At 38.9% G+C, this 17,303-nt stretch overlaps 1 protein-coding gene across 1 annotated transcript; it reads right to left on the bottom strand.

The window, feature by feature from the left end:
* Positions 1 to 5,839: 5,839 nt before the first annotated feature.
* On the bottom strand, positions 5,840 to 8,098 carry LOC147897047 (11-beta-hydroxysteroid dehydrogenase-like). The gene is made up of 6 exons (XM_087381961.1): positions 7,824 to 8,098; positions 7,416 to 7,608; positions 7,142 to 7,227; positions 6,870 to 7,001; positions 6,497 to 6,664; positions 5,840 to 6,316 (listed from the first exon to the last, which is right to left on the bottom strand). The coding sequence occupies exons 1-6, from the start codon at positions 8,004 to 8,006 to the stop codon at positions 6,017 to 6,019; spliced, it is 1,062 nt and encodes a 353-aa protein (XP_087238087.1). The 5' UTR covers positions 8,007 to 8,098; the 3' UTR covers positions 5,840 to 6,016.
* Positions 8,099 to 17,303: the final 9,205 nt, after the last annotated feature.

Raw genomic sequence — 17,303 nt, 5'->3', positions numbered from 1 at the left:
AGTTTGGCAAGGGTTGATCTCATTGAGGATGAGATTGAACCATAGCCCATCATTGATATTGGCAAAACTATTTTACAGATTATTCATTCTCCTCACCTCACTTAATTTTTGTATATGTGGGTTTGCCAAAAAGCATTGATGTTTTTGTTAAAATTATGTGCTTTGGTAATCATGGGCAATGTTTGGAAAGCAGTGATGTACACCAAAATCTCACTTTCTGTATTCTCTGTTTTGCATCTAAATACGCGTCTAATTCTTAGTGTAGACACACTTATAAATGTGCTAATACACGTGCAAATAAACTCGTTGTTAGATGCAGTGTTAGACGGGCCCATATTTTCTCAGTGTAGATGCGCTAATAGACACTTCAATACACGCACAAATAGATGCATTGTTAGACGTGTTGTTAGACCCCCCCAATTTCTCTATTCAAGCAATACCTATAGACGCGCCTGCTATTTTATGCATCTATCAAGCGCGTCTATAGTTGCTTTATGTTGTTGTGTTTGGAGTGCATGGAGGAAGTGAAACGTTTTGGAAGAGAGAGAACACTGAGAGAGTTGGTTTAGAAGTCAAATATTATCGAACTAGAAGAAAAACGTGAGCATAGTTCTAGTTGGGGTGTAGTTTGGATGGGAGGAAAACATGGAGGTCTGACATGGTCAGGCCTATGTCAGGCTAGACTTGAAGAACCAATGACATTTTTTGAGGTATTTTGAAAAAATGGGAAATATTTTATTGTGAAGAACCAATGACATTTTTTGAGGTATTTTGAAAAAAAGATGGAATTTTCCCTAGAATTGAGGAGCCTCTATTACAGAGAAGTCCACATGGCATAATCTCCTTGATGGATTCCATATTCCCTTATCCAGGCCTCTAATATTTTAATGATTCTCTAAAGGGCCCTTTTTGAGTCCAATTTTTTTGTAATGGTGACAATCCCAGCAATGGAACCATTGAAACTGGCCTTCAATAACTAAAAGGGCAGTGATCTTCTTCTACTTAGCCACTCATAAACTTCATAAATAGCCACAATACAAGCTTGGTTCACTTCAATCACTTAGCACAACTTAGAAACAAACTTCAACAACAGCAAAGGTGAGACTAGAATGCCCCTGCTCAATGAAAATAGTACACAGTGCACCCACTTGTCCTAAATGCCTTGGCACCCCTTACGGTATTTATTTAATGCTTCTGAATGGAAATGATTTACAACAGAGCTTCAACCCTGCACTGTTCCTCTCTGCAAATCCTCTACTTGTCTTCAAGGCATTTAATGCAAGTGCACCACTAGAATTCCCACTGGCAAGGCATACTCAAGCATTCACTTATGATTTGATCCAATTGAGAGGCATTCACGCATCCAAACCATTGGCAAACTGAGCTCAAGGCAGCCTCAAGGCTATCACATGCATCCACACTGTCCTTAGGCCTACCATAGGATCACCCTTGCCTCTGGGTGCTTGCTGGAACCTGTAGGAGTCCTGAAAGGACTGCAAACAACACGTAGGCACTACAAAAAGCTGAAAGTAAGAAAGAACAAGGAAAAATAGAACTTGGAACCAATTCCCACTGTTTGTGGCAGAGGGGCAAGCTCCTTCCTCGCACCTATCCTCTTTCTAGGCTTCCCATAGGGTGCAGGTGTCTTCCAACAATCAAGATAAGAGAGACATGAAGGTATAGAGCGAAGGGTGAACAAGAAAGAGCAGTATAGGAAAGATGGTCCATGATTTGTCCTAAAATGATTGCCTCGGGATCTGTGCCTGATTCCTCCTAAGAGAGCATTGCAAAAGCAGGAGGGATCGTTCCTCCTACAGCCTGCACCTGTCCAAAATAGCTCTAGAAGCCACCACACAGTCAGAAACATGTTTAAAAATGGTCCAGAATAGCAAAAGACAAACCCCTAGCACTTGTTGGAGGCAACCATACACATCCACGTGGATTCCGTGCAGCTGTATGGACGCCCGTACAATAGGCACAAAATTTTTCAAAAAGTTGAAAAATGACTCTTGGCACTTCCTAGAAGTGTGTAAGACTCGAAACAGTTGAAACAGTCTTAAAACGGCTGAAAACAGGCTTGAAACAACTCAAAAACTGCACAAGAACAACTAAAAACGTCCAGCACCTCTAGGAGAGTGAGGGGGGAGAGATGGAAGGTGGGGGAAGGGCATGCATACACATGCATGACAAATGGCACCTCCTCCTTGCCATTTGCCCCTTCGTTAAAGTCCTAACCCCCATACCAAGGAAAACATTGGTTGTTGTTGGGCCCAACTTTTAGACCCCTCTTTGAAAGCTTTTGCCTTGCCCCTAGGACCTAGTGGTGCACCTAGTCTTTGCCCCTAGGAGCTTCTAGGAAGTGTGCACTTCCTCTAGCCAATCCCTCAATCACCGCCAAACCATTACAACACTTAACCATGGTTAACCACGGGTTAAGCATAGGTTGAGTTACAAAGATACTTTACATCACTTTTCACTTTTCACGTCCCCGTGACATGGCATATGGCTAAAATAGATCTATTAAATTGAGATCTAGTAAAATTAAAATCAAGATCTATTAAATTGAGATCTATTAAAATTAAAATACATCTAATCAAGATCTATTAAAATTAAAATCAAGATTTGCTAATTGCATTGATCCATTGGGAAACACTTGCACCATTAGGGAAGGTCCCATCCACTTCATACAATAGCTTTCCTAGGTGCTTGGAATATGGCTAGCATATGGCTATCATGAAACAACACCAATTGTCCCTTTGTTTTTCAATTGTCTATCATACCACTCTTTCCTTCACTTATTTCACTTATTGTGATAGCTCTATCATATGGCTACCCTAGGTGCTTAGCATATGGCTATCATGCAACAACAACAAGTGTCCCTTTGCCTTTCAATTGTCTATCATACCACTCTTTGCTTCACTTACTGATAGCTCTCTTATTTGTAAATCCAATGTCTTTCAATTGTCTATCATACCACTCTTTCCTTCACTTATGTCTTTCAATTGTCTATCATACCACTCTCTTATTTTAAAGCCAATATGTCTTTCAATTGTCTATCATACCACTCTTTCGTTCACTTATTGATAGCTCTCCTGAATACCACTCTTTCCTTCACTTATGTCTTTCAATTGTCTATCATACCACTCTTTCCTTCCTTCACTTATGTCTTTCAATTGTCTATCATACCACTCTTTCCTTCACTTATTGATAGCTCTCCTGAATACCAATCTTTCCTTCACTTATGTCTTTCAATTGTCTACCATACCACTATTTCCTTCACTTATGTCTTTCAATTGTCTATCATACCACTCTTTCCTTCACTTATTGATAGCTCTCCTGTTTGTAAAGCCAATATGTCTGCTCTTGTCTAAGATATTCAAAAAATCATCCAATGGTGCTTAAGAAGCTACCTCTCATTTAAATCCAATGAAGCTACAATTTGGATTCCAACCAAGGTTAGGGCCATCCAATGCCATCCAATGGTGCAAGCATTGCTTTAGAAGCTACCCCTCATTTAAATCCAATAAAGCTACAGTTTGGATTCCAACCAAGGTTAGGGCCATCCAATGCCATCCAATGGTGCAAGCATTACATAATATTATGCAAGCATAATGTTGCAAATTAGAGCACATATCACGTGGTCCACATTGAAACATAAAACATTAAATCAACCTAGGTTAGGGCCATCCAATGCCATCCAATGGTGCATATTATGCAAGCATAATATTGCAAATTAGAGCACATAATCACGTGGTCCACATTGAAACATAAAACATTAAATCAAGTATACAATGGTGTCAAACACACAAAACACTGATAGGTATACAATAGGGTCCCATCCACTTCATGGAGTAGCTTTGCTAGCCATATAGGTGCTTGACATATGGCTATCATATAGGTGCTTACATATGGCTATCATATAGAAGAGCATCAAGAGTCACTTTCATTTGTCTATCATACCACTCATTCACTTATTATAGCCTCTTCTTTGCAAAGCCAAAAGTGTGCCCCGTTTTGTCTTATACCACTCTATCCTTCACTTATTGATAGCATCTCTTGTTTGCAAAGAGAATGTCTTGCTCTCGTCTTAACATATTGAGAAATCATCCAATAGTGCTTTAGAAGCTACCTCTCATTTAAATCCAATAAAACTACAATTTAGATCCGAACCAAGGTTAGGGCCGTCCAATAATGCAAGCAATACATAATATTACATATTAGAGCACATATTATGTGGTTGTGGCAGGCCAACATTGAAACTTAAAACATTAAAACATTAAAACAAGTATACAATGTCAAATGCACTTAAATAGGTATACAATAGCGTTAAATGTACAAAACACAAACTAGTATGACTCCAATACTACTTACATATTACTACTATATTAGTGTAAACCATAGTGTCAAAATGTACAAACAAAGAGCTAGTATGATTAAAACACACAACTAGTATGACTCCAATACTATTTACACTCTCCTAGATACCATAAATTTTCTCTTAAGCTACCATATTTGTTCGTTCCTAATACGATAATTTTTTGTAAAAAGACTCACAACCTCTAAGTCTCTACTAGTACAAAAAGTTGTAAAGGAGCCTTAGGGGTTTTGCTAAGTAGATTGTGAAACATGCAAATGAAACCCAGAGCCTTAGGGGTTTCACTAAGTAGATTGTGAAACATGCAAATGAAACCCAAATCCCAGATACCAAAATCTCTCTTAAAAGTCCCTTTACTAGTACAAAAAGTTGTAAAGGATCCTTAGGGGTTTCACTAAGTAGATTATGAAACATGCAAATGAAACCCAAATCCCTAGCTAGATCTTTAAACATGCTAATGAACGAGCATGCCTAGATCAACCTTAATGAACATGCTAGAAGCTAAAATCTCTCTTAAAAGTCTCTTTACTAGTACAAAAAGTTCTAAAGGAGCCTTAGGGCTTTCTAGTGAGGGTTTGTAAAGGAGCCTTAGCGGTTTCACTAAGTAGATCATGAAACATGCAATTAGAAGCCAAATCCCTAGCTAGATCATTAAACACACTAATGAACGAGCATGCCTAGATCATCAACCTAATGAACACGATATTTCCTATAGCTCCTTAGGGTTTTCACTAACCAAATCATGAAACATGCAATTAGAACCCAAATCCCTAGCTAGATCATTAAACACGCTAATGAACGAGCATGCCTAGATCATCAACCAAATGAACACGATATTTCCTATAGCTAGGATAATATTGCAAGGATGTACGAATGACAATGAATAGAATCCTTACTCATTTGACCGGCCTGAATACTTTCTAGGAGAAAGAGAGAGAAAGAGAGAGAGAGAGGGGGGGGTTTCAATCAAATACATCCAATGTACTCACAAGGGAGAATCTGATCACAGCTTTTGCGTGGAAAGTGTGGAGCTAATACGGAAAAAGCTTTAGCAAACGTAAATACAACGCCAAAATGTGTAAAATCTGACACATTCATAAAAACGAGTATAGCATACTTTTGACGTAGAAAAAAATCATTGACGAATTATTAGCAAAACACAATACTCTGTATTAAGAAAACCAAGATCAATTGACAAACGATAGAGCCAGCACATGCAAATACGGAAATAAGATCAATTGACAGACGATAGATAAATGAAGGAAAAACAGATGCAATATTCGACTGAGGAACAGCTATAAGTAGAAACCAGTATTCTATTAAGATCCTTACAAACTAAAAGATGAATAAAATCTTTAGAAAGGGAACAGCTGCTACAACCATCTTTATCTGCAGAGAGATCAGGAAGTGCAGAGTCTCTAGGAAAAAAATCACAAGCGTCGAAAGCTGATGATCAAAGTGCATTGTTTATAGTTTCTGTACAGAATCCGAACCAGGAGCTTGTGGGTAATTCGTCGTGCTGGGCGGATCAATTGAACCCACAATGCTTGTCCTGTGAGTAAGCATTCAAGATCAGGCCGCCTATATTCTTGGAACTGGACGATCACCATTCTGGTGTTTTTACTGTATCGGAAACTACACTTAGGCCTTCATCTGTTGTCGTCGGACACCGCGTATGCTGGCTGGATAGAGGAGGCTCTTCATTCCGGGGATCTCCATGATCACCTTGCTGAGAGGTGCGCCATCCTGCCTGCCTGGCACCGGCGTCAGATACACCAGCCGGAAGAGGAAGTCCAAAATCTCCGGTGCAAACACCGTGTACAACAAGAATATTGTGCACCAGTATGGTACCCGCACGTATCTATAGTTTCTCACTGCGCCGCGCACCAGCGCCTTTGCGCATTCCTCTGCGTAAGCCACCGGTATAGGACCTACGTGAAGCTGCGACAAAGACGCAAGAAATGACGTTCGTTCAGCCACCTCGTTCCATTCCAGCATAATCCATTAATTCTGGTTGGTTTGAATTTGGCCGCGTCTTAATTCCAGAGTGCAGTTTAAAATCTGGTGCTGGTGTGGTTTTCGATTCTCTCGTTGGGATTTATAAAACAAAAAAAATCTTACATCGCGCTTGTCTTCTCGAATTTCCATTTCTCCCTTCTTGTTGAGGTATTTCCCCATCGTCATCTCGCTTTCAACCCACCCAGGGGTGACGATGGTCATGCCTCCGATGCTGGGTCCAAGCTCCACTCTCAACGTTTCGAAGAAATTGAATATTGCTGCCTTAGCAGCCTGCATAAAGAGCACAACTATTAGACACAGATTAACGTCACTGCAGGTCACACACTAGCCGCCTAAGCTGAACTAGCATGAACAAAAGAAGGTTACGTTTACAGCTATGGAATGTGCCCAAGTGCCTGCGGCTCGATCAAATATGATGCGATCGCTGATGGTGGCCAAATCTTACGTTTACAGTCGGATGGGAAGGAAATCTTACGTTATACATGCTCATCCTTGGATAAGGTATCCAAGACGCCACACTAGCAGTGACGATGATCTTTCCCTTAGAACGCTTGATGTGCGGAAGCCCATAGAAAGTAGGATATATATACCCCCAGAAATCGACGTCCTGCGACCAGCGAAATTATCAACGATCTACAACCTTCATTAAAACCTTCCTTAGTGGACAAAAAAGGAGACAGGCAAGCTCAAGGCAGTAATTGGATTCCTTCTAGCTAAGCAGAACTGATCGAGGCCAGGAAATCTGACCATGACATAGTGCAGCGGGGATGTATCAGCTGCTTCCTCAAACAAGAAGCTGTGATTGATACCGGCATTGTTCACCAAATGGTCCACTGCATGCAATTCACAGCAAACTCTCATTTAGCTAACTCTGATCGTAAAATACATGCTGATCTCCAACACAGTCTATCAACATGGAAATGGATGCTCATCTCTGACTGATCCCTGTAAGCATAGTCTTCACTATGCTAAATTCAGTCGCAAAGATCACCAGCCAGAATAAGAAAAGAACAAAACATACAACGTCCGTATTGATTAATAGTCTCCTCGATAAATCTCTTGCACTCCTCCTCCTTGGACACATCTGCACGTATAGGTCGCACATCCATTGCTCCCCTCTTTCTACATCTGTCAGCCACAGCTCTAAGCTTTTCTTCCTTGCGAGCCACCAATACCAGCACAGCTCCTCTCTTCGCGTACTGGTAGGCAGTGTGCTGCAATCCCCATCAAAGACAAAAAGACGTAAATAACATTTTAATGAACCTTTTCAACGATCATCTGCATGAGTGTACCTGCCAACCGTGAACCTTTCCCTGCAAATTAAGATGTCCCCCTCAAAATCGTCCATACATTTAACTGCTATGCACTGGACCTTTACCTGCACGCAAGCCTCTGTAGGAAACTTAAGCAAGGGAACGTCACTCCTTACCTCACCAATACCAGAGGAAGCTCCTGTGATCAAGACTATTTTCCCACGCAGGTTCTCCTCCAAAAGGGCATTGAAGAAGCGCAGGAAGATGCTGCGCATGGTGAGAGCGGGCCATAGAATGAGGAGGGCGAAGAAGCCAGTGGTGGGAACGACGAGGTTAAGGAAGCTCTGCATGAGGTCCATGGCTACAGGAACCGAATATTTTGGCTGTCTTACCGCAAGAAATCGCAACGAAGACTCGAACTTCGACCTCTTTGTGAATGAAACCCGTTACAAAGAAGCAAAACGACTCCCAAAGAACTCTCCTTCGTGACCTTAAGAAGATGGGTCGGGAGAGGTAGATTGCTTGCAAGCACGCCATTAGGCCACGGTGGCGTGGTGTGCAAAGTGTTGGGTGGACTGGATTGGAAAGCAGTTTGCATGCCTTTCAACGGACGCGTGTGTTTTAACTGCAGCTTCCACCTTAAAACTTTCCTTTCCGAGAACTCCTCTTCTACCTTGTTCCGCGGTCCATTTCCTCTATTCTCTCTCTCTCTCTCACACACACACACACCCAGAAAACACACTTTTTGTTGTAACACACACGCACCTTTTTCTTTTGTGGTGAAATCAATTTGTCATTATCTTACAAAGAACACTCCCATGGGAAAGGGAGAGCCAATTACAAGCATACAAGAAGGCACGATAATCTAGATCTAGTAGCGCATGTAAGAACACACGCACTTTTTTTGTTGGTTTGAAGGGGTTTACACACACTTTTTTTTTTGGGGGTAGGTTCACACACACACACACATGCCTTTTATGAGTTTCCTCTTCAAATATCACAACTCATGCACTTGCCCTCATTCAGCACAGAGAAGTAGAGCACATGGTAGAAGAATGGCATTTGAATTTGCTAGATTTCAAGGTAAGCAGGAAAGAAATGCACAAAATATAAATGACTAGGAGCTGCTTGCACTTCTATACCTGCATGAGTGTTCACAAAGACAGGGATGAAATGCATAAATAATACGTGATTAACCAAGTGTATGCCCATATGCATGCACATGGATGGATCTCATACATAAGTATTACAGAAAGGTTATGTATACAGCAAGATGGCTACACACAAAGGCCACATTCATACAAGTTAGAACTCTACAACTCTCCTTGTGAAGGTACGGTTTCTTAAAGTTTTGTAATTTTTTTTCTAAAGATGTTTTCCATCCCCTTGGTCAGCGAAGTTTGATCATGTAACACACATGTAGTAAATATAGTGTATGTCATATACACAAAGCCAATGTATACCAATATTCCTTGTTGAAGTTACATGAACATGCATGCAAAAATATGAATGTATGAAATAAAGAAGGTCCTTGTGTAATATTATATGCATCATCATAATTGACATGCAATATATGCAAAAATGGGGGGTGTATTGTATATATATTACTTCACATGATCTTTATATAGAGCCTCTTCCTCTCATTGTGCATAGTGAGCTTCTAAGATTTAAGAACAAGTTTCTGTATCAAGTTTAGCATCTTGAATGTTGAGTCAATTTTCAAATATTATTGATCACATTGATTACTCATTAATACTTGAATCGTGAGTTAATGTTCAAGTATTAATGAGCAAGTTTTGCATCTTGTGTCAATAATCATTGGTTTGTACTGACATTGCCTGAGACAATCACTTGCCTTGACGTCATAAAATTTTACAAATTCATATATTTTCCACTTTGCCCCCTTTTATCTATACATATAATGATGTTTGATAATATCATTCTCTTCACTCACTTGGCAAAGCATTTATCTTTTTTAATGTTGTTCTCTTTAGTTAAAACAATCATACCTACAACCACTTGAGGTAATTCATTGTCCTGACATGACATCATTGGTCTTAAGTTGGTTGCAATTCAAAAATCATTCCAAAAAAGTCATGTTGATTTCTTGCCTTGAGACAATTGTTGGTGTTCCATTTACATAATTTAAGATGAAAACTTGTTTTCACTTGCCTCCATGTATTTATACTTAAAAACATTTCTCATATTTTGTCGAATAGTATGTGTTGGTTAAGAAAATGTTTGGGCTCAATGTCAGTATTTTCCATATAAATATACTGCAAGAGCCATAACTTATGGTCCTTCTTGAATCTCTAGCGGAATGGAACCAACTAGATGTCTAAACCCATCTACATATTTCAAACTTGAAATCCTATTGAATTGTTAAACTTGATCATTGACAGTGAGTTTACGCATATAATTACTCTATGTCACTAGGCTCACAAACTACCCTAGGAAAAAGCCATTAGACATCATGTGCTATGCTTGAAAAGGTGTGTAATGTATTGATCACTTCGATTGCACAAACACATGAGGGGAGAGTCAATATATTTTCAGCCCTTCTTACACTTGAAATATTAATTACAAAACTATTAATCTACACTTGTTAAGGTATATAGCATGGTGGTAACAAAAGATTAATTTAGTACATTTTCTTACCTATATTGATCAAAGATTGTCTATAAAATAAGATATTTAGTTCATGCATATGGAGTGCATATGCAATGTTGTTATAATAACTCCATAATTTATTATTCATCAATATTTCTTGTACCATGTAGCTCCTTGAACTTACAAGGCTATGTTACTAGCCTAGGTTAATGAGTATTGTGGATGTTGTTGATTAGAATGAGCAATATATTGATTCTAGGCATTGGTTAACGCGTATTATGGATGTTGTTTATTAGAATGAGCAATATATTGATTCTAGCCATTGGTTACATAAAGGAAGGAATGTCTAACGGAAGTAGTTTATGTAAAATGGAAGTACTATCTTCATGCAAGGATGATATTTAGGTTGCACAATATTACCCATTGTATGATCTTGGATATGTAATGTTGTTTCAATTGCTTGGTTTATATTGTTTCACATTACAAGTTCATTCACTTCATTTCTAATTTTGTATAGGGATTGTAAAATTTTGACCTTGTTAGTAATGATATTCATAACCAATAACATTAATTTATTAATAATGAATGGCTCCATTTGCAATGGTGCATAGTGGCATAAACTAGATGGTGGCATCAAGTACAACAATGTGTTGAGGATGTATCCTAGCCATTTGAATGATCCCCATGCAAGGGTGAAGAGTGCTTTGTCTTCAACTTGAATACGGGGTTGCACAATCTGCAATGGCTTGAATCTTGGACTCATCCATGGCCAATATTCCTCCACTTCATAAGGTGATGTAGAAGGTTGGATAAAGCTTGCATCCAATAGCTCTATCCACTCATTCTTTAGCTATGTGTTTTGTTTGTAGATTCTCTATGGTGCCTTGGATGAGGGATCCATCTCTAGGTACATTCAATCACGTGGTCTACATCCGTCTTTGGTGGAGTTGTCTTGGCAATGCATCTAGCATAACATCAGTACATGACTTATTTAGTAGGCCATTTACTCTGATGGATGGATTGTGTGCCTACATGTTTCCAAGGTCTCCATCCATGGGGTTTTCTATGATCATGGCCATGTACATAATCTCAACCTTCCAAGCTACTTTCTTGAGCTAAAAGGTTGACAACAACTGAGTGGAGAGTGACATGAAGTCATCATGGGGACATTACCAAAGCCAGTTGTGTTCCTTACATAACCTACAATGATTGTCACAGCCTTTTCTATTTTTGCGACTGGCACCTTAGGGGCATTAACCACTTTCAGGGCCAATACATGATTGGATGTAGCCATTTTTTGTGAAGTTCAGGGAACATATTGCATATGGGTAGCTTGCCTAACCCATAACTTATGTATTACCCAATGCAATTTGATAAAATTGGTATCCAAGCAATAGTACACATTAAAAACTTGAATATGAGACAAAAAAATATGGAATTAACATTTTTAATGAGATTGTTAAATCATTTCAAGTGCTATGTTGCATGGGAAGCATGCATCTTAAACAATATAAGTACAACAATTTATTCCAAAACATTAAACATTTGATATACACATACGTGAAACCATGTGATCAATTCAAAATCTCACTACTTGAGCTTCCCCTAAATCAAAGGACAAACCTAATTGAGAAAGGTGCTAGTTGGTATTGTTTGTTGACGGTGCTCCAATTCTATGCTAAATTACGCATGGCTATTCGAGGGCACGCTCCATAACATTTTGTTGAATTGCTGAAAGCAATAAATGATTGAAGAAATGGAACCCACACTTATGAGATTAGTACATGGTGGTCTTAAAACATTCAACTTTGGCCATATTGGTGTCTTTATTCACCCTAAAATGGATGAATTAGAAAATATTCAATTCAAGCATGTGTAAGATCTTTTAATATATCCAGCATTTGAATTTCTTATTTTTCCATGCACTTCCTTTCTATAAGTCCCATAAGCATGTCTAAGATCATTTCATTTAATATCGAAGTGGCAACAAAAGATAGGTTTGCAATGTTGCACAGTGAGAACCAACGTGAAACAAAAAGGCTTCTTGTAGAGCAACAACAGATAGCGGTGGAAGATGCACACATTCAAACATTGTCATCAGAGAAAAGATATGGTGTCATTGAAAATGGATAGAGTGGAAGTGATGCAGCTTGCATCCCAATGTGAGGAGACTGTGGGCATAATTTAACAGAACACAAGAAAAGGCAGTCGTCGCTATGTGACTGTTTTTGCACAACAATCCAGGACATTCGTAAAAAAGGGATGGGATGTAAGCAGTTTGATTAGAAAATCATACACATGATTGACACAATGTACATCAGTAAATGTTTTTGCAATAAGCTAGGTTGTCTAACTAGCTTGATGGTTGAAATTGTTGTTTCGTAAAAATTTAATTGTTGTCAAATTTCCACCATATTTTTTATGGTAAAAGAAATTCAAAATTAAAAAAGAGAAAATACATTTGTGTCGAGTCAAAACACTAGGTTGGTTGGAGTCCTAAACCTACCCAGTGATTTTCCTAAGCCAGCCCTATGTTTGGAATAGAAATGAATAGCAAACTAAACTTGCATAGCGGGTGCATGCAACGAGAAGGCTCATGAGTTGGATATGTCTAAAAGCCTTTTGGATGTCTAGACATAGATGCAATTTTCTTTCATGCGTTGGATATGTTTAAGAGTATTTCTAGGAATTGAAAAGACTCTAAAACATATTAAATGCATGAAAGAAAATAGCATCATTAGATCCAACGCATGAGACAAAATATTATCATTGGATAATCTTTCAAACATATCTAATTCTTGAAGGAGAATTGACAAGGAGAATGTACATAAAGGAGGATCAAAGAAGTGCTTAGTTTTAACTGTAAATATGTTTGCTACATTTAGACAATCAACCAAGAGAATCAAGATAAAGGAGGATTGAAGAACAAGTGCTCAATCTTAACTATACACACGTTGCTACACCCAAGCCACATATATTTATGCTTCGCATATATTTCGCATCCTGTGTTGTATTTTGTAGAGGGCCAAAGTCAATATAGCCCTTGAGGGGTACGGTCCGCTTTAGGGGCAAGGGCCATATTGAAAATCCATGTAGGTAATGGCCATATGGCTATATTGGCATGCATATAGGCAATGGAGATATTAACAAGACATATGTCTTGGTGGCATCATTCACCTTAGCTTGCCCAAATCGCTTCCAACCAGCTTGATGGTTGAAACACCTATGTTTTCTAATAGTTTGATTTGTGTTCTTAGTGTAGTTTTAAGACTAGCTTATTAGTTAAACTAACCGATGATTAGAACCAACTCGATGGTTGAGATAGTTGTGTTTATTAATAGTTTGATTTATGGTCTTAGCATGCCACCGGCCCATTAGGAAGGTTTGAAACCAGTACAATGGTTAAACCAGCCCCGTGGTTTTTATTCTAAGGTGACACCATCCCATGGTTGAAGCAGGTCGATGGTTGAAAATCATGTTGATCTTATAGTTTGATTTATGTTGTTTATGTTTAAGTAATAATATAGCTAAGAACTATGACCTTTCAATTGGTGAAAGGAGCTTTCAGCATTGTAAACCATGGTTCATTATGCAACTCAAAGGCACAAAGACAAGAATGTGTGTTGTTGCAAAACGCATATAGACTTTGACCTAGCCCCCAAGGTTTGAATGTTTTGATATGCAGTCTTGCTGGAGCATTGCTTCATGGAGATATATACCCATAGATGTAGTCATGTTGGAGCATTGCATCATGGAGATAGATGCGCATGTCTTGCAGACGAATGCTTAGTTTGCAACCACTAGATCTTTGTCATGCAAGGGAGATTAAGTTTGGTAGCCCAAGGTCTATATGGGAGTGAGTTAACATGTCTATCTCAATGGAAGGAGGGCGCATATCTGTGCCAGAAAAGCATAAAAAAATTGCTAGAAAAGTGCCTAATAAGTGCTAGAAAAGCACCCAAAAAAATCTTCAATAACTGTACTCCAAGTGCTAAAAATAGATCTTAATAACCCTAAATCCTACTGAATCACTTAACTTGTACAACCACCATGCTAGTTGTTGCAGCTAATTCTAAACCACTTATATCTTACAACCACCATGATGGTCGTAGTTGATCCTAAAGCAACTTGTATAAAGGAGAATTGTGTTGTCATTGAATAGCTTGTTCTCATTATAGAATGAAACAATTGTGCAAAATGAAAAATTGTGTTCTCCTTGGTAAACATACAAGCACTCTGAATGAAAACATTGTGTAGGATTGTGTTCTCATTGCATACAAGAACTTTGGTAGAATGGTCTCATAAAGTGCTGATGGTTAATTGCTATAAAATGCATGGCTCAGGTTTGGGGTTCTTCCTCCCTTCAGGAGACCGTGGTTGCTTCTTCTTTTCATCACGGCATGAGCGCCAGTGGTGTATCTTCCCACTAGAACTTATGGGCTTTCTTGTTTCGGCCAATGCACATGTAGGCACTACTTTATCTAGATAGATAGCTACAGCAAGACCATCAACTCTCGCGCTCATCTATAATGTGCCCAAGGAAAAGTGTGCACTTATGACCCTACTCCATCAGTAAAGGATATTATTCTTATTTAACTATTGTGGCTATCAATATCACAGTCTCACCTTGTACAAGAGAAAGTTGTTTCCTGATTCCTTCCTACCTCAACTGCTATACTTGGTGATGGCTAATGGGGCTTGCTCTTCTTCTTGCACAACTGTCACTTTTGCCTCCTCTATCATGGATTGTTTTAGCTCTATCTTAACTACATCCTCCTTGAGGATCTTTTCCTATTGTGCTATCAACGTTGCATATGTGTGGCTTCCCTATATATTTTCGTTATCTCCTTCTTGTATTGGAAAAAGGCTATACTAAGTCAAGTGTGCAATCCAACTCTCACGGTCTCAAATTTCATTTCAAGGATTTTTTATCCTTTAAATTTTTCAAGTTGTTTAGCACGGTCCTAGGAATTGGCCTTAAGTAAGAGACCAGACCTTCCAGACATCTGTTTAGTTGCTCATCTACTATGAACCTACCCAAACTTAATGGTGCCTCTTGTGTTAAGGAAGAAATTACTCGTCTCCTTCAAAAAATCCTAAACATGTGCTGGTAAGCTCAAAATCTTGACTCCACCTCTCTACTAATTTGAGCTTCGTGGAATAAATCTAAAAGGTCTTTTTTGGTGCATGCCTTTTGCATGTAACGAGCTTGCAAATTACCTTTAGGGATGCTGAGTGCCTTTTCAATCACGGTCTCACTTGATAGAATTTTTTTGATTGTGACAGACAAGATATCCCTCCACGTTCAGTTCCTTTGTATTCATCCTGGGTGAAGTTTGCAAGAGAGCCCATATCAGGCATTTGAAGCTTATGTCTCACGGTTTCAAGATTGCACAACAAGATGGGACTATGTCTCATGATTTCAAGATGCAATGGGCTAGATGGTGACCCAAAGGGATCCATTGGGGGAAGAAGGGGAGTGGATGGTGACATAGAGGGATTCATTGCAGAGGGGTTGCATGGCAAGCTTTGGAATTCATTGTGTCTAGACAGATCCATTGTGCAAGGGACACAAGTTGCATTAAGAAGTAATAGGATGTTCAAGATGGCTGAGTGCAAGAGACTGTGCAAGCCCGTAAGGTTGAGAAATAAAAGGGAGACTTGTGAAAGAGTGGTGTCAACTTCATTGGAGTTGGTAAGTGAGGAGTGGGAGAGCCCAAGCCGAATATAAAGAACATAGCAGCACACAAGAATGACATCTTTATTTAAAGCCTTATATAGAGGCAAGTACCAATCTCTTGACCTCATGGATGAGGTTGGATGGTCACACACACACACACACACACACACACTTTTCCTACTTTTCTCTCTCTGCACATGCATGTGCGCGCGCACACACACACAGTCCCTAATTCTTAAAATATTGTTTAAATTCTTAACTTTTTTCTAAGTATTTTTCTTTTTCCCTGTTATTTCTTCTTATGCTAATTTCATTACAACCTTTTTAATTTCCTATCTAATTTCCTCTACTTTTTATTAGTACTTCGCCTTTCTCAAAGATATTACCAAATTTCCTTAGGTCTTTCCTTTTTCTGTCTAATTGTTTCTATTTTTTCCTAAAATTTCCCTATTTATTTCCTAATTATTGTCTAGTTCTCCCCATTTTTCTCCTAATTTTTTTTTAAAATTCCCCTATTTTTAGCTATTCTTAGTATCCCTCATTCTTTCCTTTTCTATGATTTTCATATTTTCCTATCATGTGTTCCTATTCTAATGTTTTAAATCTATTTTTCAAAAACTCTCCTCAGATTTCTAAAGAGCTATTTATGAAATAATGGTGTTTCTCTATGCAACTATTTAAAGGTTAAAACAATTAAGCTATTTACGATATAGTAAGTAATAGTAAGTAAAGGACACCCTCTAATATCCTATGTTCCTTATCCTTATTAGCTATACTTAATTTTTATTCAAATGTCTATCTCTTAATCAACCACTATTAAAATAATTTATTAAAGTTTTCTCTCAATTTTTATTATCTCTATCCATACTTTGGCTCTTTCTCAAAGAATTCCTTTCGCTTTGTTGTTCGTACATTTCTTCCTAGTAATTCTAAGAGTCCTAAGCCTCTCCTATCCTAATGGCAAGGGCATAATTTAGTGTCCTAGCCTCAATGAAGTCCCCTCCCCACATTTTTAAACCACCACTAATGACTCGCCCATCCCGCATACTCATGTGCATAGCTTCCTTTCTAGCCGCCTCGTCGATCCATCTCCCAAGACACTACGACTACCTACAGGCCTACTCGATTAACTGCTCGATGGCTTAAAAAAAGAGGCTCTTCCTCCATTGAAGAACCCTCTCCTCGTGGTTTTCGTCGGCCTGCCATTCATGGTTTTGGGCACAAGCTAGCCTCCCTAGCTCTCTTTCTCCCTGACTGAGCGACCCTCCTACCTATTTAGACACTTACCTTCTATTCTACCCACCCCTTCTACATATCTTTGCCACGGCTATGGCTATAGCCCCGTGGAGCCCTGACTATGTGACTA

The sequence above is a fragment of the Dipteris shenzhenensis genome, chromosome 11 (assembly GCF_047967505.1).
Source record: "Dipteris shenzhenensis isolate YYH24624 ecotype China chromosome 11, Dip_SZ_1.0, whole genome shotgun sequence".
Lineage (NCBI taxonomy): Eukaryota > Viridiplantae > Streptophyta > Polypodiopsida > Gleicheniales > Dipteridaceae > Dipteris > Dipteris shenzhenensis.
The sequence above is the reverse complement of the archived record's forward strand: the minus strand, read 5'-3'. Positions and strand labels throughout refer to the sequence as shown.

Bases quoted from the DNA above. Each gene is read 5' to 3' on its own strand.
- LOC147897047 (XM_087381961.1), bottom strand. From the start codon at position 8,006: ATGGACCTCATGCAGAGCTTCCTTAACCTCGTCGTTCCCACCACTGGC. The intron at 7,228-7,415 runs GTATGTTTTGTT...AATTGCATGCAG, and splicing joins TATTAATCAATACGGACGTT to TGGACCATTTGGTGAACAAT. The intron at 6,665-6,869 runs GTAAGATTTCCT...CTCTTTATGCAG, and splicing joins CAAGGATGAGCATGTATAAC to GCTGCTAAGGCAGCAATATT.